Below are 20868 nucleotides of genomic sequence, written 5' to 3'. Positions count from 1 at the left end.
GAAAACAGTGACCATGAAACCGTGAACCGAACCGTGGATTTTGTGAACCGTTCCACCCCTAACACATTGTGAGCTGTGAACTTTTAAACCATGTGGTTTCGTCGTACAGTGTGAGCTGTAGCTGCGTGCAACGACTGAAGATATCGAACAGTGTATGCCTGGCGTAGAAGTAGAGAACACAGCTGTTTAAAAGCTTTTTAATCTCACCTGGTGTCTTATAAGAGTGACAGTATTTTCTTTCCAAAATGTGTGTATTGTGGCGATATCAATAAGTTAAATTATTACTGTGCTTGGAACTGTCCGCAGCGGATACTAAAACATTTATCTTTTGCCGCTGATGGACCTCTCAGAAACCGTAAATAATGCTGCGCTATTACCATCTTCAGTATGCATCCTTATGAGGCCTTTTACTTTGAATCTGGGATTTATACTCACATTTTGTACCAAAACCAGTCATCTCCAAGAAACTGAACCTACCTCCTTCTTGAACAGCATGATGTCTGGATATTTCCATGCTGTTTTTACTTTGGCTTTAATGGATGAAACCAATATCCGGCATGGGAAATTTCGATGCAAGGACGAACCAATCTTGCGGAGGTCCACAAATATTTTCAAACTTATTTCCCTTGGTTCTTCCACAAAATCAGACTAAACAGCAAAATAGGTATGCAAACAGTTTTATAAAGAGGGTTTAAAAATTCCCCTGTAATAGCCTCTAGGGGTGTAAATAATAATCGTTTTGTATCGATGCATCGATCCAAAAGCCGACGATCCGATGCATCGACACGTCCGCAAGATAATCGATTCATGTTTTTTTTTCCTCCGGTCTATTTTTATCCATTTGCTCCTGGGCGTAATTCTCCCTCCCGTGCTGCGGTGCCGCTAAACCCATTTTGCCCTCCTACCGCGCTTCCTGGTTATACTCTTACAGCAGTTTGTTGCAGCAAGCTTCACACAGACATTTTTAAATTATGCTCAGTATTGAAGCGTGGTCTGCGCTACACACTGTGGGTCTAGATACGGCCGAGGCGGCGAGGAAGTGGGGGCGAGTTTAGTCCGACAACGAAGGGACATGAGGGCAAAAAAAAGCGGAGATTCAGCTGGAAAAAGGGTCACAGCGGTCTCGCGCACCTCGCTATTCTAGCGGGTCAAACTTCACGAGTTGCTTTCCACAATTTCGGTCATAAAAACAAAACAAGCCGGCCTCCTGTCTGCTGCACTGTTTGCGGTCAGCTACAATCTGGGAGAGGTGCAGCGGAGCGTCTCTCAAGTGGGCGGTGACGTCGACACTCTGAAGCCTTCTTCTTCTTCTTTTTTTTAAGGTGCATTACCGCCACCTTCCAGAATGGAGTATGGACCAGACAAACTATTATATTCTCCCTAAAATACCCGTTCTTCTTAGAAAATTAAAAATACTACCAAAAACTACATCCCCAGATGACCTTTGAAACAATTCCCTTATATCTAGTTTATTTTTATTCCTGTCTAACTCTCTAAGCAACATCTCTCTTTCCTGAGTATATTTATTACATTCTAAAAAAATATGTTGGACAGTTTCTCTGGAGCCGAGGTATTGCATTAAACTCATTACACTGATATTGTGCAGTATTTTTGCAGTATTTTTTGATGCAACTTTTCTACCTATGTTATTTGCTGTTGTTTCTAAAGAAAATGCATAATGATATTACAGCTTTCATTGATTTATTTCAAACTTGAAACTTTGTTTGGCCTGTAAGGTGTAAAAAAAAATTACAAAAAAAAAAAATAACCGATTAATCGAATCGAATCGTGGTGTATTCTTGAGTATCGAAAATAATCGAATCGTTGGGTCAGGAAATCGATACTGAATCGAATTGCCATGATGGATGTGATTTACACCCCTAATAGCCTCTATGCACAACTATACTACTTCCTGAACTTAGGCACTTCTTTTGATTCCTGTCTTTTTCCACTAGATAAGCTGATTAATCCAGGTGTGCCTGATCTCAGTAACCATGGCCAGACCCACCTGGATTAATCAGTTCATCTAGTAATGAAATAAAGGAAACAAAAGAGCTGTCTTAAATTCAGGAAGAAGAGGAGTGCATAGAGCCCTTTATTTAGTGAAAGGAAATAATAACTAATGGTAAACAGGAAATATTTTTGTTTTATCTAATGTAAATGAGAAAAACAAGTCAACTACATTTTTAACAGTTTATGCAAGTTTTTTTAAACTCTCAATCCCTGCTTCGGCAGTCAAGAATCACATCATGATGTAGAACCAGTGACAACACCATAGACAATATTCCAAAAAAAATATATAATAATCAGGGAGGCTGTACTTTTCCAATTTTCAGATCTAATCCCTATGCAGTGAATGATATACAAACATTATCCTACTCATTGAGGAGACATTAACAGAATCTACCATGAAATATTAGGTTTCGGATGAAACTGGGCAGCTTCCACTTAAGAACTGACTATAAAATTCAGGTGAAGACAAAGCCAGAATATAGCAGGAATTCACCCCTACCTTCCCTGCTTGTTTACTGTCAACTATTTAGTATTACTAAATAGCTGCAGTAGAAGGCCCCCGCTCTAAGGAGACATGCTAAACATATGAGTCCAATTTCACCAGAGATGGAGTATATGGTTTTAATTGCCCCGATATAAGATCTAAAAGATTCTGAGAAAGCTGAGCATAAACAGATCAATCCAGACAATTTCTAATCAGGTCTTCACTCATTTACTAGAGAATTTGAGTCCTGTCTGCAATCTGGACCCAAACCACATGAACCACCAGGATAGAAGACCCCAATCCTCATTATAATGTGTGCTTTGGACACCCTAAACCCAAGGCAGACCAACACCTTGTCATTCAGCAAGAAGCTTTCCTCCTGAGCTGCTTTGCAGCACAAACACTGAGACTTTTTCCCAAAGACCATCCAGTCTGAGTAGAGCTTGACCTACCGTATGAACACCTGGGAGTGGGGGGCGGCCAGAGGAACCCTGCAGCTTCCTCTTCTTATTCAAAGGACAATACATAAACCAACAACTTCCCTTCCCCCCTAGTGGTGGAAAGTGGAACTGACACTGAAGTCAGAAGGCACAGAGAGAGAGAGAGGGGGGAAGGGAGACAGAGAAAGCTGTCTGCAGAGCTCCGCCATTTCACAACTAGACTGTTTACCGACATGGCCCGGCCATTGCAGCAGATTTCCACTAGATGGAGAACTGAAGGGGTAGGGAAGCTGGTGCAATACTGAGGAATCTCCAAACGTGAAACCAAAGCTGAGGGAGATGATCAGCAACACTTAAGGGCTTGGTTAAGATGAAAAGACAGTTGATTACACTAAATGTACAACAGGAACTTTAATACTCAATTCCATAGTGCTGTTAAACGGGCCATACTACACAAACCTTCACCAGTACAATCTTTTACTGACTCTCCAATATCAGATGAAGCTGGTATGTCAAAGCCTAGACCTATCTTTAGATCTGTTCCTAGAGGCTTGAAAACAAGTCAGAGCTCCAAAACACAAAGTATCAAAGCTTTTCACAAAGAGAGTTTACATTGAAAGAGACAGAGGCAGCGTCTGCAGGAGACTGCACCTCAATTACATTCAGTCACTAACTGGTTCTTTTGTGTCATTCAAGAATTTTCTGTCGTTTTAAGAACAGTTACCAGCTCCCTGCAGATTCTAATTTGGAGACATCACGCATAACCTAACATGGCCAAGACAATAACAGGATTGAGGCAAAAAAAAAGGTGCATATTGTCTAAAACTTTGGGTCATCTGGATTTTTCTCTTTGTGAGGAAAGACACGCGGTTAACCATTGGAATACAGCTGTTTCTAACTCCTTGAAGAGATTCCTCTACAGACAGGAGCCAACATGTAAACTCTCTGATGTCTTTTGGATAAATCGACACTACTGGCAAACAAGTATAATGGCTTCAATAAATTAAGACCTTCGACTCAAGAGGCAAGAGCCTGAGCAAACCAGCTTAATATAAGAAACTCAAACCAGTTAACTGTTTTTATTTTAGACACAATGAAGCGAGGCTACGTTTCCTTAAAGCACCTAAGGCCAATCGAGAAAGAACACAGCATGTCTTTCCTCTTCTGTGTGTCTCAAGGAAGCATCATACCTGCTTTCTTCTCATGGCCTCCACTAAGAAGAAGAAGGCGTCAGAGAGGGAGTGGGGGAGGAGGAGTGTGTGGGGTAGGAGAGGAAGAGGAATGGTGGGGAGGACAGAGAGAGAGAGGGGAAGAGGAGGAGAAGAGCGCCAAAACCCGCTGAAGAGACTGCTCCCGTTTTTCCTTTTCTTTCCCTGCATGTGCATTCACCTCGCCGGTCATGTGACCTGTTGGCTCCCTCTGCCGGTTCTCCTCCTCCTCCTTGAGAGGGTCTCCACTGAGCATGCTCAGTCAGTTCAACTGTAACACCTCTCTGTTTCTCTCTACTGGATGACCTCTGAAGATACCCTTTGGAGCCAACTCACCATGAGAGAGTTTAGACTTCGTACGAAGGCAGAGATGCTTATAAAACCCAATCAACATATATGGAGATGGAGGTTTTTCTCTCACACATAGCCACACACTGTAGGCAAGCCCCCATTTTTATATTCTCAGTGGTCACCCCAACCAAAATGCTTTTAATTAAAAAAAAAAGCCTTTTAAAGAAAACATTTTTAAAACACCTCCTCAGTTTACAGTCAAACTGTTTTTAGATTGTCTCAAGGATCCTCCATGAACCAGAAAGAAAAAGGCAGAAAAACTCAACCAGACTAACCGAAACAGTAAAGCTGAAACAGAGCTAAAAAGAATGGGAATTAAGAATGAACTCCTCATTAGGAAGAAATGATTTTTATAGGAATATTCTGATTAAATTAAAACCACAAATAAAGCACAATCAACTTTGGTGATGATTTGCAATTCAGGGTGAACTGACCAAAATTCAGACAAAAAATTTGAATGATTGTATTTATTTTGATTCAGAAATTCTTCGATGATCGAAAATAATCGTCTCAAACCTAATATCAGCAAATGGCAGTACCTTCTGCTCTATAAATCCTTTTACATAACTGGTGAAAACACATAATGGGTAGATTCATTTATTTGGACTGTAAATATAATCCCAAATAACCAAAAATCTGGTTGTGGTAAAACACTTTTCATTACCAAACTATTTGCTTTATAAATACTGAAAACTTGTCAAAACAGTCAATAAAAGCTGCAATGATGCTAAGCTATGTTCCAGGAAAGAAAGCAGGGCTCGACAATTGGGCGAAAACTTATTTTCGGATATATTTCTTACTTTTAGGTAGGGTTGCAGCTATTGATTGCAGGGTTTCTGCTACAGGTAAGTGATCGTGGCGCACCTCCACAGCAAAATAAAAGCTCCCACACCTTTTAGAGTTAGAAACTGTATCTAATACAGCAGGGGTCACCAATTAGAAATCAGCAGGGTCCGAATAAATAAAATCATCAACCAGTGAAGGTCTGGAGAGATTTCTAATTATAATTTGTTACTTTAAACAGCATTTAACATTGAAATAAAAAGCATTTTTTATGCATCCATGTTATACATTGAATTTTTAAATTAAAAAAAAAAGAAATTTTTCCATTTTAAAATCGAAAGCGTTTTTTGAAGTAAAGAACAATCGTTCAGCTAGTTTAGTATATAGAAAATTTCCTGACTCTCATATATAAAAAAAAAAACACCTCAACTGACCATTTGTTAGTCTTTCTTTCTTTTTTATGGTTTAATGAGAGCAGTGGGCTTTAGGCTGCCCTGCAAGGCTTCAAACCTGGGTTTGAATGACGACAACGCCATTCACAAGCTATGAGCGTTCTCTCATTTGTGAGCTTATATATTCCCAAAAACTGAGACCGTTTGTTGAAATGATTGGATGCACACTATTGGTACTTCAACATACCAGGAAGCAGATTTCTCATCTCGATCAAAATATTTATTTTATACTAAGAGGCTTAAAATTTTTATCAAATCCAGTCAAAACGCCCAAGAGCACCTCTCACAACTTTAAAAGAAACTTCTCATCTCAGGCATGGACGAAGAGATGCTGAGTTTGGAAGCAGAGAACAAACATAGTTCATACAAACCATGTATGTTCCAAATTATGCCTGTTACAAAAATCCACAACAAAAAGAAAATATTTGGACAGAAACTGACATATGCTGGCTGGAAGATGGTAGGGATTTTTTGCCCTTTTCGGGATGATTCTCCAGTCATTCGAGAATTTGTCGATCTGGCCAAGTTTCAGCCTCATCGTGCATCCTGCATCGTGTAGTATACAGGGAGTAACAAGGTGCGATCAGCATCTCACGACCACCTCAAATCAGGAATCGTAATGTCAGGAGAAAATCAAACATGTTTGAAATTCAGTCAGCCGTCATAAGGTGGAAAAACCCTACTGTTAAAGCAGAGCTATGAGTCGATTTTCCAGAACCTTGAGCACTGTGCATGTGCTAATAAGGGAGTTCTGCTTCTTTTTCTTCCAGACTGACGAGTCCGACCAGCGTCATCTCTTGGCGCTCAGTCCGATATGTGGTTTTTGGATGTTGTGAACAGGTAGATGGCATCAGAGTGTTGGGTGGCACGCTGTGAGAATATACATTGTAGGGATGGTACGGTTTATGAAAACCGTCCGAACCGTTCGGTTCGACTGTCTCTGTTCGATTTGTGTGTGTTTTGTTCGGTTCATGCGCTGCTCCTTTTTCTCATAGGCGAAGCGATTACACTCCAGAGCAGAAGGTGGCGGTACTGCGACCAAAGCCAACCACCAGTACTAAACAAGAAGAAGAAGCCAAGCCGCGTAGCCGGGTGTAGCACAAAAAAATAAGTTGTTGTGGGGTTTTGTGTGGGTATGGCGAGTGGGAAAGAACAGGAGTTAGAAGACGCGCCAGCAGCACTTTATAGGTCTGCTGTATGGGACCACTTTGCATTTAGAGTGACCTACGATGACGGTGGAAAGAAAGTTGTGGATAAAAACAGTGTGCAAGCATTGTGCAACACGTTTTGTTTATGCTAGCAGCAACACGACCAACATGTCAGGCTAGCAATCAACATATACTGAACCGAAAACCATGACCACGAAACCGTGAATCGAACCGAACTGTGGATTTTGTGAACCGTCCCACCCCTAGTGGCGTGGCAACTTTTTGGTGAGCTTAACACACTACTGGTTAAGGTAAAGCTTAAAGCTAGTTGTGCTTTGTTTTTTTTTTGGATTTTTAGGATGGTTGAATATGTTTGGTCTGTCTAACTAGTTTACAATAATTAACATGATAGTTTGTTATGTAATGGTCTGATGGCTTTTTTTTTTTTTTTCAAATCAGTCAATGTAATTTTGTACCCCTCATCACTCTTCCTCTTGCTACAGAAGGCCAGGGCTTTAAAATTTATTTGTTTGTGCTGGGAAATAACCAAACTGACCTCATGTTTAAGTCAGAAAAAAACATTTTTTGCTGTACTTTTTTTGCTCAAGTGTTTGCTGATTAGAAAAAAAGCCTCACCAAATGCCTCAAGTAACACCAAAAGCTTTCGTACCTCCACCATTACAGCTATGTAATGTTGCACGTGGTTAGTTCACTATGAGTTACATTTCCACATGTGAAAGCAGTTATGCAGCTCACATGATGTCTAAAATTTGTTTACGTCATTTTTTCTTTTTGTGTTCACTATCTAAAATGAAAAAATGCAGAGACAACTAAATTATATGGAAAATCAATTGAATGACAAAGGAAAGTCAAAACGACTGACTGGCATTGTACATCAAGTGACCTCCTCCAATGTCTGAATGTTTGCACTCCGCTGCAGCTTCTCTCTAAATTTGAAAGCTAATTCGGAACTGCCCAATAGTGGATATATTCCCTAACAGTCGTGCAAACCTTTACGCACTCAGATTATGAGGTCAATGAAGGTAAATAATGTAACAAATGAGATGACAAATTTCGGTGTGTAAAGCAGGCGTAAATATCTCATTAAATATAAAGATAAGTTATGGTTATGATTAAATGAAGTGCGATAATATAAATGTTAGTCTTTTGGTTTATTCTCTTTGTAGTATATACGAAAATCCTTACTAAATATATAAATTAGATATGTAACGGTCATGATTTCGGGAGTCAATTTCTGATGACCGATCACAAAATTCAATGTCTGCCGATTGCCGATCAAAGCACCAAATCCATATATTCTTCAACTGCTGTCTCGATTACTTTGACATTGTATTATCGGGTACCAAAACTATGCAAATGAGAAATTATCATGAACTGACAATTGTTTTGTGGAGGAGGTGTTAGTTTTATTTTAATCAAGATGGAAGGTAGAGAAAATAATGTTGAAAGGGTCAAGTGTTGCATGCTCTTAGGAGGTTTGTGCTTGTTTGTTTTTTTTTAATCTGTTTTAATTCAGCCCTAGGACTGTTTTGTCATCCTACCTTCAGCGCAAACATCAACAAGTAGTCACCTCCTCTCCCCGCTCCGCCACGATGTTTGCCGACAAACTGCTCTGATCCCCGCCATCCATCTTCCACCTCCAGCAGTTAGCCTCTACAGGCCAGTCTTTGTCAGCCATAGCCTCATCCTACCCATTCTCCAGGGCCGTCTTCTCCAAAGTACCGCTGTCCTACTCCCAGGCAGCAGCAGCCTTCCCCACGCCTTCAGCGTACCATTTCCCTGGCGGACTTATCCGATTTTTCCACCATACTCCTTCAATCCTCCGCAGTTAGCCTAGCTAGCCTCTATTAGCTCTATCCTCTCTCTGCCCTGGCACCGTTTCCTCACCTGGCATCTCCGATCTACAAATGTGCTCCTCCGCTCTGCCTTATCCCCTCCACTCTAGCGTGCTGTCAGCACAGCAGGCTCCTATCATCTACCACTGTGGTTCCTTAGCTCCAGAGGGGGGCACAACTGGCTGCCTCGTCCCGGTTGTGTTGCTTTCTCTGTCGGTGTTCTCGGACTGATTTCCTTCTTCTTCTGTCTGAGCTCAGAATTTCACCTTACCCCTGTTGCAAAGGTATTTCATTGCGTTTTGGGCCCTTTGACCTAAACAACCATGGACCAAAGATGTGAGTCCACTCAAAGAAAAACTCATTAACAACGAAAAGACTGGCACTTAAAATCGGCTGTCTTCATAACTATCGGCTGGTTGCCAATCATGTGAAAATCAGCTGATTAAGGAGGACGGCCGGTTGACCAGTGTAAGTCCAATATAAACTAATATGCAAATGATAAGTAGAAATGTGCAAACTAATTTATCAATAGGATATAAAAGTAGCGAGGGCTAAGTGGGCATTTCTTCAATCTGTAGGAACTTACAAAAAGCAATCTTGTGCTGGATTTAGCTTCTGCCTCATTAATCGACTTGGGCCAATATTTGCCCAATATAAAAATTATATTTTTGCTGTAAACAACTGAAATAAGCTTTGGTCGGCCGCTGATTCTGCTCCTTTGCCCCCCCCCCCCTTCCTGAGAGCTGAGCTTCTCCATTCCGCCCCTCCCCACAAACAAAAACACTCAAGGCCAATTTATGCTTCTGACGCATAGCCTCTGCAACCAAACTCTGTCTCTGTGCGGGACCACGCCCCCCTCGCAGAGCTTCTGCAACCGTCGTTGCAAACCTAAAAAAAATCCTGACTACACATCGGACGATCGCAAACCTCAGCGCAGACCTCAAGCGGAAGTGTGCAGACAATAAGCAGCTGTGATTGGTCCTTGGCAGGCTTGTCCCGATCCGATCCACGTATCGGATCGGACGCCGATATTGGCAAAAAAAATGCGTATCGGCAAAGCATGTAAAAATGCCGATCCAGTTTTTTTTTTTTTTAATCCGGTCCGCATTTTTCAGAACACCTTCAACACACCCACAGGTCTTTTTGGGTCTGTCTCCGGGCCTAACCATTAAAACAGGTGAATTGGAAGATAGCAGGGAAAATGTCAGCCGTGTGGGATTATTTTATCCTGCACGATGTGTAGATGGAGACTAGGTGTGGAGGAGATTGGGGAGTATAAGGCATTTTTGTGTAATAGTTCACTATTATTTGCAATGATTTTTTTTTAAGCAGTGTCTTTTTTCAAGAGTAGAGTCCTGATTCTAAGTTAATAGACTATTTTCCATTCTTGTCTGTTTTGCATTTTTATTAAAACTTACAGTAATACTTGCACATTTAACTGTTTACGGTTTTACTGTTCACTGTGCAATTTCAGATTGCTATTCATAATTCTGTCCAGTTTGTGTTTATCTCTTAATAAACAGGTAAGTTTGTTGTTACCAATCATTGTGTTTTATTCAATCTCACCTAATTCAGCTGGCTAGATGTTATCAAGAGTACTAAAACCCTTTTCAACATGAGTCTTACAACTAAGGCTAAATACTTTAACTTAAACTTAAATACATGCTCGGATAGGCTGGTATCGGCCAGTATCGGTATCGGATCGGAAGTCCAAAAACAATATCGGTATCGGATCGGAAGTGCAAAGACCTGGATCGGGACATCTCTAGTCCTTGGTATGCCATTCCGGCTGTCAGTGTGGTTTTTCTTCTCGATTTGGTGCCGGGGCACACCTTTTTTTAAAACTGAGGAACAACTATAATGGACAAATACGACGAAAGGTTAATCTCTTTTTGCCAACGCCGTTAACAGAACCTGTTCCTCTTTGATGTCTAGCAACTCTAGATCCATCTCCATGACCTTGATATTTTGCAGACACGCCATTGTTGTTTTGGAAGATAAACATTCCCACCAGCGCCGCTGAAGTTCTCGTGACGAAACTGCTGTGCGTCAGAAGCATACCAGCAAAACTCGTTCGTGACCAGACCCAAGCTACATTTGATGTGTGCGGTTGCAGAAGTCTAATCTGCCTTTCACACAGCTGCTGCTAGCATAAGCATGGAGGTGGACAAAGAGGTAGAAAGTATGCAGTTCACTCCATGGTAAGCTGTTATTTTGTAAAACTACACTTTAGTCCAATGGCCACAAAGGTTTTCATGCAAACACCCTGTTAGGGTGCATTAAATTAAGGAAAGCAGACGAGTTTTATATGCGCTAGTTTTGCGCTAGCATTTTAGTTTTATGTAAGTTCTAGTCCTTTGGGAAATAACATTTCAAAAGGAAAATAAGATTCTAAGATTGTGTCCCACTACACATCTTGTTGACATGCAGGCTGTACTGAAAGGTCAGAAGTTAATGTTTTCATTAAATTCATTTTTAAAAGGCTCCAACTTAATTTACAACTTAAGTTGTTATCATGTTTGAATGTTTTAAAAGCTGCAGCATTGCTACTAAAATCTAGTTTAGTCCCTTGTGTTTACTGGAGGAGGAACTTTTTAGTTGCTTGTAAATATGACAAATTTATATTTTTGAGGTGTTTTTGTGAATGAGTTGCATCACATACAAAACACAAGTCTGTTATCACTTTAAGCTTTATGCAACCGCTTGTTTTCATTTTAAATGCTCAACTGTAGAATGGAAATCTAATTAGTAAAATACACTAAATGTATATATATATATTCATTTCATAGGTAGAGGGGAAAAGTCAGGCTTGGAACCACTTTATGCAGGATGGAACAGCTGGAGAAAGCAGCATCTGCAGTAAGTCAGGCCTCCAGAACCAGTAAAGCAGAAAAAACATTGCACATTAGAGGCAATACCTAAACAGCTCCTCAAAAATGGATTGTATTTATATTCTTATGGCGACACTGTTCAAACTACAGCTGCTTATTTTAATTATATAGTTCTATGTTTGTTTTTATGTGTTGAATCAACTTTTTGATTATTATAGGAATTTGAGTTGGGATATAGTTGGACAATGCATATCCTGTGTACGTCCATGTTCAGTTTTTTTTTCTATATTCCAACCAATATATATCAGAAATAAGCAAATAACTGATAACGGTAGGGATGCACGATATTGGGATTTTGGCCGATATCTGATATGCCGATATTTTAAAACTCATGTAGCCGATAACCGATATCGATACCGATGTAAAAGCTGGACAAAAATAAGTAGTCATTGAAAATAGCAGTTTTGTTATCCATTTCTGACACTTTGAAAAATAATATACTCAAATATATTTTCATATGCTGATATCAAATAGATTTTTAAAAACGCGGTATCGATCTATTTTACTTTCAAAATCTCGTGAAATTTCATCGTTCTGTTACAAACTCTCGTGATATTTTGCAAATTCTTGTGAGATTTTGTTAGTAAAATAGATCGATACCGCGTCAATATATCAACATATAAAAATATGGCAAAATTTCGTGAATTTTCGGGGGATTTCATAGCATAACGATGACATATAGCAATATTTCATTAGTAAAAGAGATTGATATGGTGTTTTTAAATGGCAATATATCAGCATATGAAGATATTGTGATATTTTAATGTATCAATATTTTTTCCCTCGTCTTTAGAAGTTTTTAAGTCTGTAAAAAATAAGTTTTTGAGGAAGAAGAAGAAGTAGTATTTTTTTTATTTATTTTTTTTTTAGACTTTAGAAACTCAGAAGCTGATCAAATATCGGGTTAAATATCGGTGGGGTGGCCGATGTCCGATACTCAGTTTTAAGGCCGATACCGATAAGGGACCGATTAAATCGTGCATCCCTAGATAACGGGCAATATATATCGGACATATCGGCCCCCAATATAGATATCGACCCTTCAAAATTCCATATTGGTCGGCTCTAATCCAAAGTATTTCCAAACAAACATCCAAATAGTTTTGCACTATTTTAAGTTTAGTACAGATATAGGAGTCAGTTTAATAGTCAAAATAAGAAATTTCACATAAAAACTTCTTTCACAAAATCGTTTTCACAAACTAGGCCCCACCACCATTTGTAATGCCATGTTTACAAAAAAATAACAGACATTAAAGGGAAACCACCCCTTTTCTGGTCTAACGGTTGTGCAAAAGAGAAACATTAAATATGCAAAACTATAAAAAAAAAAAAAGAAAAAAACAGCATTGCTGCATGCAGCTGTAACAGATAACTAACACACCGTTGGCAACAAGTTACTGCAGGTCATAAACAGCAACGGAAACTCACTGACTGTATCTTATCCTGCCACAGGTGAGGCCATTAGAGGTGTAAAATACTTTACAATCACCAGTAAGGATGAAACCAAATTGGACAATTTGGTTAAGATTGACCCCAAAAACACGAGTTTCTAACGATACATTCAAACCATTCAAATGTAATACTATGGATCCTATGGCTGCAACTAAGGATTAATTTGCAAATCGATAAATCTGTCAATTATTTTTTGATTAATCAATTAATAATCAGCTTACACTCATGCTCCCCAGGCCTGTTTTATGTTTGGAAAGGCTGCAGCCATCGATTCCTTTCAATAGTAATTGACTACTCTATTAATTATTTTTTCAGCTATTTTTTTTAAACAAAGCTCCTAATTAATTAACATCCTTAATTAAATACGTCTTTAAATTTGAAAAACTCAACTCAACAAAAAAAAAAAGATATACAGGTGCTGGTCATAAAATTAGAATATCATGAAAAAGTAGATTGATTTCAGTAATTCCATTTAAAAAGTGAAACTTGTATATTATATTCATACATTACATACAAACTCATATATTTCAGATGTTTATTTTGTTTAATTTTGATGATTACAAATGACAACAAATGAAAATCTCAAATTCATCATATCAGAAAATTAGAATATTACTGAAGACCAATAAAAAGCCCAGGCAAGACGCTTCTGACGCTGTCTGTGGTTCAAGAGTGGCTTGACACAAGGAATGCGACAGCAGAAACCCATGTCTTTCATACGTCTGTGTGTGGTGGTTCTTGAAGCACTCACTCCAGCTGCAGTCCACTCTTTGTGAATCTCCCCCACATTTTTGAATGGGTTTTGTTTCACAATCCTCTCCAGGGTGCGGTTATCTCTCTTGCTTGTACACTTTTTTCGACCACATCTTTTCCTTCCCTTCGCCTCTCTATTAATGTGCTTGGACACTGAGCTCTGTGAACAGCCAGCCTCTTTAGCGATGACCTTTTGTGTCTTGCCCTCCTTGTGCAAGGTGTCGATGGTCGTCTTTTGGACAACTGTCAAGTCAGCAGTCTTCCCCATGATTGTGTAGCCTATAGAACTAGACTGAAAGACCATTTAAAGGCTTTTGCAGGTGGTTTGAGTTAATTAGCTGATTAGAGTGTGGCACCAGGGGCCATCAATTTTGAACCTTTTCACAATATTCTAATTTTCTGATATGATGAATTTGAGATTTTCATTTGTTGTCATTTGTAATCATCAAAATTAAACAAAATAAACATCTGAAATATATGAGTTTGTATGTAATGTATGAATATAATATACAAGTTTCACTTTTTAAATGGAATTACTGAAATCAATCTACTTTTTCATGATATTCTAATTTTATGACCAGCACCTGTATTTTTTTAATGTTCATCATAGGTCATACTGTAGGATTCTGACCACATCTCAATATTATATTATGTTTAATGCTTTCCTATACTGACTAGCCATAATTTGGAAAAAACTTTACTTTAAAATCTTCGGAGTAGCGATTATATGAGCAGTCCAATACCAAAACATTTTCTTACTGAATTATACAGGATATTTTATATCAGCTAAGCTGATTCTACTGTTTGTAAAGAACATGTTTAAAATATTAAATCCAAACACAGAAGTCCAAGGTTAATTATCACTTATTGTAGCAGTAATTTTTTATCAATAAGTATTTTTTATTATATATAATTAAGAAATAATTTATTAATTAACTGTGATCAATGACAAAAAAATTGAACATATTAATTAAAAGGGATTAACACAATACCATTTTACAATATGGCCACTGAGGCAAGATTTCATAGAAAATATATATTTTCTTTATAATATTGCTAAAATCCGTAATGATATTGATTACCCAAATTGAATGACTCCTTTTTTATTTTATAATAACACAATTCCTCCCTCACCAGATGAGCTTTAACTTTTCATCCCCAAAAATCTTCCCCAGGTGTGGGCATTATCGATAGTTACAGTATATTACACTTGGTATATAATGGTAGATATGCACAAAATCCAAGCAGGTCCCTGAGATGTTCCAAGCGCCAGACATTGCGTCTCTAACGTTAATATAATGCAGGACTAATCGCAACAAAACCTGCTTTTTGAGTCCCATTAGAAGTTCATAAAAACCAACCAAATTGTGCTTGTAAAGTGAAAACTTTTAAGTATCAATAAAACTATAAATATGAAAGATTCAGTCAATGCAGCAACACTGGTTAAAAAATAAGTCCCTGCTTCATATCTACAATAAACATAATGAACATTAAAAACTATGAAGAATAAAGTTTAAGATATGTCCCGTCTTCAAAGGAAAAAATTGAGCTGTTTTTACTTTTTACTTGTTTTTCATACGTCTCCATGGTTCTTTTCAGAGAATCTGCTGTGTTTCTTGCAGAACATGAGCACACATTTATAACTGGGGGGGCTGTTTTAAAGAAAGCCCTCTTTTATACTATTGATGTTAAATATTCAATGTATCTATAAATGTAAAGAACATTTTCTGGTTTTTAAGAGCTCTCAGAGATGAATTAACATTTGTAGTTCACAGCTTTACTAAACGTTTTATAAACATGCTGAACGCAATAACAATTTTATTCTTAACCATATTGCTATATGTATAAAATTATTAAGGAGTTTAATTACTATGCAGTCAGAATTAGGGCTTCAACTAAGGATTATTTTGCAGATCGATTAATCTGTCAATTATATTTCTGATTAATCGATTAATAATCGGATAGCCAAAGGTTCCTTAAAGATTTTTTTAACGAAATTAAACCAGGTGAAACTAACTTTTCCACTTGAAGCATTCTGGATAGAACATACACTGCAAAAAATATAAATCTAAATAGGTAATCTTTTCTTAAAATAAGTGAATTTTGTCTTTGTCAATCGAAGAAGACAATTTTATATTTGAAGTAAAAAACAAAACACAAAAAATTCAATTGCATTGTCTCATTTCAAGTGCATGTTATCTGATCATCTTATTTCAAGAGTAAAAACACTTGTTCTATTGGCAAATATTTTATTTACCTACTCAAATTAAGGCTAAATACACTTAAGACATTACTGGTACTAATATCTAGATTGCTTTTGCATTGAATTGAAATATGAAAAAAAAAATTTTTATCTTAAACCCAAAATATTTATTTCTTTTTTATAATTTTGATATAATTACTGCTTCATTTGGGTTCCTCTGTCAGCTAAAGGCATATTTCACAGTCTCTATACTCTTGTTAATGATTAATCAGTTACTGTATTAGTTGACAATTATTAAAATAATCCATTAATGTCAATTAACCCCATTAATTGTTTCAGGACTAAACAATATAAACATATATCAGACTGGAAATTGTCAAATTTGTTAAAGGTTTAACACCACATTAAAGTCACCTGGAAATTGCTCCAGCACCAGTAAATCTACACTGAAAACAGAATGCTGTTTGAGCGCCCCCTGATGACAAAGATCGTGCATTACACATTAATATCTGTTAAAATAAAAAAGAAAACAAAAACTAAAGCTCAAAAAATAATCCCTGGACATTAAATTGTCTTTAAAGTTTCTTTATCATCGCAGGCGTTCTTTTTTATTATTTGCAATGGTAAATTTCATATAAATGAAAATAAAGTATATGAAAAATCCTAACACTTTTTTAAACCTTAAGTGAGCATAAATACATGATTGAATCCACATTCACTTTGCAAATAAGGATAAGTTAAAGGAAACCAATTATTGAAAATGGGATTAAGCGATGACAACGTACAGAAATAAAAGATTTCATAGCTGGCGCCTTGCTACAGCTGCATTCATTAATCGGTTAGCTTCCTACCCACAGTAAAGACAACACTCTCAAACCAGCAGCAGGCAAAAAAAAAAATAAATATAAAACTCTAACGTGTTTTTTTATTAAGGCATACACGTTTCAATGCAAACCACTGGCGGTTAGATTTGTTAGAGAGCAGTCTGCTAACTAGCATCGCTGCTAGCTAGCAGAGCAGCATTCTTAATTAGCCCGCCGGTTAGCCACCGAAAGAAAACTGAGCTAAAATCTGGGAATAACGTCGGTTCATGATGCAAGATAAACGTCTGCAATTTTTATTACGAGCAGCTTAAGGTGGCCAAAGCTTTAGGGATAGGGACATCAACCGGGACCGTGTATAAATAAGCCTAGCCTGATAGCTAAGCAAAGCGTCAGCCAACATTATTCATGTTCCGGGGCACAGCATCTTCCTGCACATTCAGTTGTCCTCCGGCACAAAAGCACAAGACTGCGAGCTGGCACCGACCAGCTGGCGGTGAAACCCTGGCAAAACACTGGCAACCTGCGTATCTATCGCCCGTTTCCCTAATTTAGGAAAACGAAATTATCTCTATAAGTGCAGAGGAAGAGCAGCCGACTGAGACATGTTAATCGTAGAAAGAGCTCTCTTACTCACCTCGGTTTCTACCGAAGCCATGGTGCCTGGACGTTAGCTCCGCCCACTACCGATGATGTCACATCTATTGATTTGCAATCAGTGACACCACACCTTAGATAAGACAGATTAAAACAAAAAAAAATTAAATAAAAAATTTACTGTTGGTCATTTGAAGAAAAAATAGTAATTAAGTTGGATAGGTGATGATAACAGATACGTAAGGGTAATAAATTGGCATAATTTAATTCAAGGATATCCAAAGTGCAATTTGGGGGCTAATTGTGGCTCCTGGACTTATTTTGGGAGGCCTCATCTGCAGTTAAATCATGATTCAGATTTGACCTGCCAACCCAATCAGTTTATGTGTTTGTCGAAAAATATTTATAGTTACAAAAAACGTATTACTAACAAATAAAATCTTCACACAAAAGAAAAAAATTGGCACAGCTAGGGTTGCCAGATTCTTTGAATATAAATAAGCAACATTGCTTGAATAGGCATTTTCTTTAATGCAACTGATATTGCATGTATTTTATGGAGGATAAAATGTGCCAAAATTAAATAAATAAATACAGCATTAAATAAATAATTAAATGTGTCAATAATTAATTAAATGTGGAATTAAATAAATAAATGTGTCATTCATTAATTAAAACCATGTCACTAATATAAAGTGCCACAATTAAATAAATAAATACAGAGATAAACAATTAATTAAATGTGTAATTCATTAAATAAATAAGGAATTAAATATATAAATGTGTTATTAATTTAATAAAATACGTCTTCATTTTATTAAAAAAATATATATATAATTATTTCAGTGTGCATTTAATTATTTCATGGTCCTGTGTCGCAGTGCATCGAAACTATTAAAAGCATCTGTCAAACTCACCCATCAAAGTTAGGGGGCGGTTATCTAACACCTGGCAGGTCACCCTGCACATTAAGGCGAAGCAAATCGATTACAGAGACTTGATTCGCGTTTAACCGCCCCCTAACTTTGTTGGGTGAGTTTAAATTAATTATTGACACATTTAATTATTTATTTAATGCTGTATTTATTTATTTAATTTTGGCACTTTTTATCCTCCATATTTGTCCTCCATACTATAGTCAATGGTATCATTTTTTTTAATCTATGTTTTTTTGGGGGGTTGCATTAAATTTCATAAATAAGATCACTTCCAGTGACCTTGACTCGGAAGAAGCCCTTTGTTCATTCATAGGAACTGTTTCAACAAGAAATTGGCCCAAATCCTGTTCCAATATATTTATATATTATTTAAACTCAAATCATTTAGTAAAACAGATGGCATTATTTTAATAAGGATGTATACCAAACTGTTTTTAAGTTTTGGATATATGATTAACAATTCTGTTATCAAAAATAGGTTTGTTTTATTAAAAATTGATTTCTCATGTTATTCTTGAGCAGGTAAAACAAATCAAACTTTATCAGTTATTTAGATGTCTTGCTGATAAGTCTATTATCTGTTATGATCCAAGGACAGTTGTTTTTATTTAACCTTTTAAAACTAACCCAAGCCCCGTTTCTTCATTTGTATGATGTATTTTACAAAAAAAAGTGAGCATTGAACATAAAAATTGGACCGAATAAAAATATTGAAACAATTATATTGTCAAGATTCTGGCCTGTCTGTCTGCTCCTCTGTGGTGCAGTTGACTGAATCACTGTTAACAGCTGTATTCCAGGTTTCACTGAATTCATACTGAATTCTGAAAGACAAGCTAAGCCAGATTATCGAATGCCATTGTGTAAGAAAATATCCAGCGTTCTTTCCCTGTCCGATCTTGATCAAGTTTTTGCCTTCCAGATTTCCCTTTTTCCTATTCAGATATTCTACAGGCTTTTGATCTTTGATCTGTGGACCTCAACCTTGCCTCTATTTCCAGATTACTACCTCCTGCCTTTCCTTTGTATTTGTCAGTCTGAATCTTCTCTCCCAGTGTTTGACCATGTTTCTGTGCCTTAACAGTTGATTCAAGTCTGACCTTCAGATCCCGTCTTCTGCTTCTGATTCCACGGCATCAATCAAGTCTCAGTTTGCCAATTATAGATTCCTGCTAATCCCATCTGTTTGTACACCTGTAGAATTATTCCTGTGTGTTATGAATACTGAACCCTCTGAACCAAGGGTTTCATCTCACAACCTGTCAAGTTCTCAATAGCTTCAACTTGCTGTCACAGTTAAGGAGCCAAAACTCAGTGTACGTGCTTTCCTACAGATTCTGAGAAGGGTCAGTCGTGTCAAAAGTACACGCATTTGATAGTATAGATACTGCAGTTTAAAAACACTAAGGTAAAAGTCGAAGTATCAACTTGACCTCTTTACTCAAGTAAAAGTGAAAAGTATGTGCTCCAAAAATTATTCAAAGTATAAAAGTATAAAGTAACCTTTAAAAAAAAACAGCCAGATGCCACTATATGAATTGAAAGCTCTTTTTTATTTTTTGACAATTTCTAAAAAATTCTTTAAGATAGGGCCAAGGATGAGGGAGGTCTTGTTGGTCTCCATCTCCTGATACGCTCTCACCTGTGTCCGACCTTTCAGACATTTCAACATCTTTTTCTGAATCCGACATTGTAGCATGGCATAGACAATTCACGTTTGCAATTTGAAGAACACCTGCTTGCTTCTGATGATTTCCTTTGGCGTTAGCAAAAATTTGACGAATAGCTAAACAATGAGTGTTTGCGTTACATGACTCATCCAATTACACTAGTTTTCACTAGATGTTGATGGCGCCAAAATCTTCACTGGATGGCGCACATGACGTGAAATAAATATTTATAAACATTAAACCGAAGCAAAGAGTAACAAGTAACGTTTGTTTTAAAAATGTAAGGAATAGAAAGTACAGATACTTCTGTGAAAAGGTAATGAGTAGACATAAGAAGTAGGAAGAACAATAAGTAATTGAGTAAAGTATAGATACCGAAAAAGTGTACTTAAGTACAGTAACAAAGTATTTGTACTTCGTTACTTGATACCTCTGCGTAACATGCATTTTTATGGTGCAAATCCATGAAAATGGGGAGTACCAAGATGGCGGTAGGTGACTTCAGTTTTTTCAGTCTATCAGAAATTCAGTGAATAAATAGAGATCAGTGGTATCCAACCTGATATATTAGACACCAAACAGTTGCTAGGCAACCACCTTGGGCCACGTGAGGTTTGCGAGCGGAGTACGAAGTTGGTAGGAGTTGAAAACTTTTTGGCGGTTTGCATGAACTGTACATTGAATGTAGCTTTATGGCTTCCACATCAGGTGGAAATAGTGGAGAGGAAATGGAGTGGAGGATGTCTAAGTCTTCAAGAAGAAAGCGTGAAATTAGGTGAAGAGATGAAAGAGATAGAATTTGGTC

At 37.4% G+C, this 20868-nt stretch overlaps 1 protein-coding gene across 2 annotated transcripts in view; it reads right to left on the bottom strand.

Annotated features, from left to right (window-relative positions):
- The window catches only part of ehmt1b (euchromatic histone-lysine N-methyltransferase 1b), a 63553-nt gene extending 46001 nt beyond the window's left edge, over window positions 1–17552 (bottom strand). The window contains exon 1 of one of the 2 annotated variants that reach the window (XM_038287616.1): window positions 17496–17552. In XM_038287616.1, coding sequence (XP_038143544.1) covers window positions 17496–17516 — 21 coding nt within the window. In that variant the 5' untranslated portion in view covers window positions 17517–17552. Of the gene's footprint in view, window positions 1–4127; window positions 4332–17495 lie in introns of those variants that run through there. The other variant, XM_038287614.1, reaches the window with a different exon arrangement.
- Window positions 17553–20868: the final 3316 nt, after the last annotated feature.

This window comes from Cyprinodon tularosa, unplaced genomic scaffold (genome assembly GCF_016077235.1).
Source record: "Cyprinodon tularosa strain WSP-4 unplaced genomic scaffold, ASM1607723v1 ctg241, whole genome shotgun sequence".
In the NCBI taxonomy this organism is placed as follows: domain Eukaryota; kingdom Metazoa; phylum Chordata; class Actinopteri; order Cyprinodontiformes; family Cyprinodontidae; genus Cyprinodon; species Cyprinodon tularosa.
This window is presented reverse-complemented; position numbering and strand designations above follow the sequence as displayed.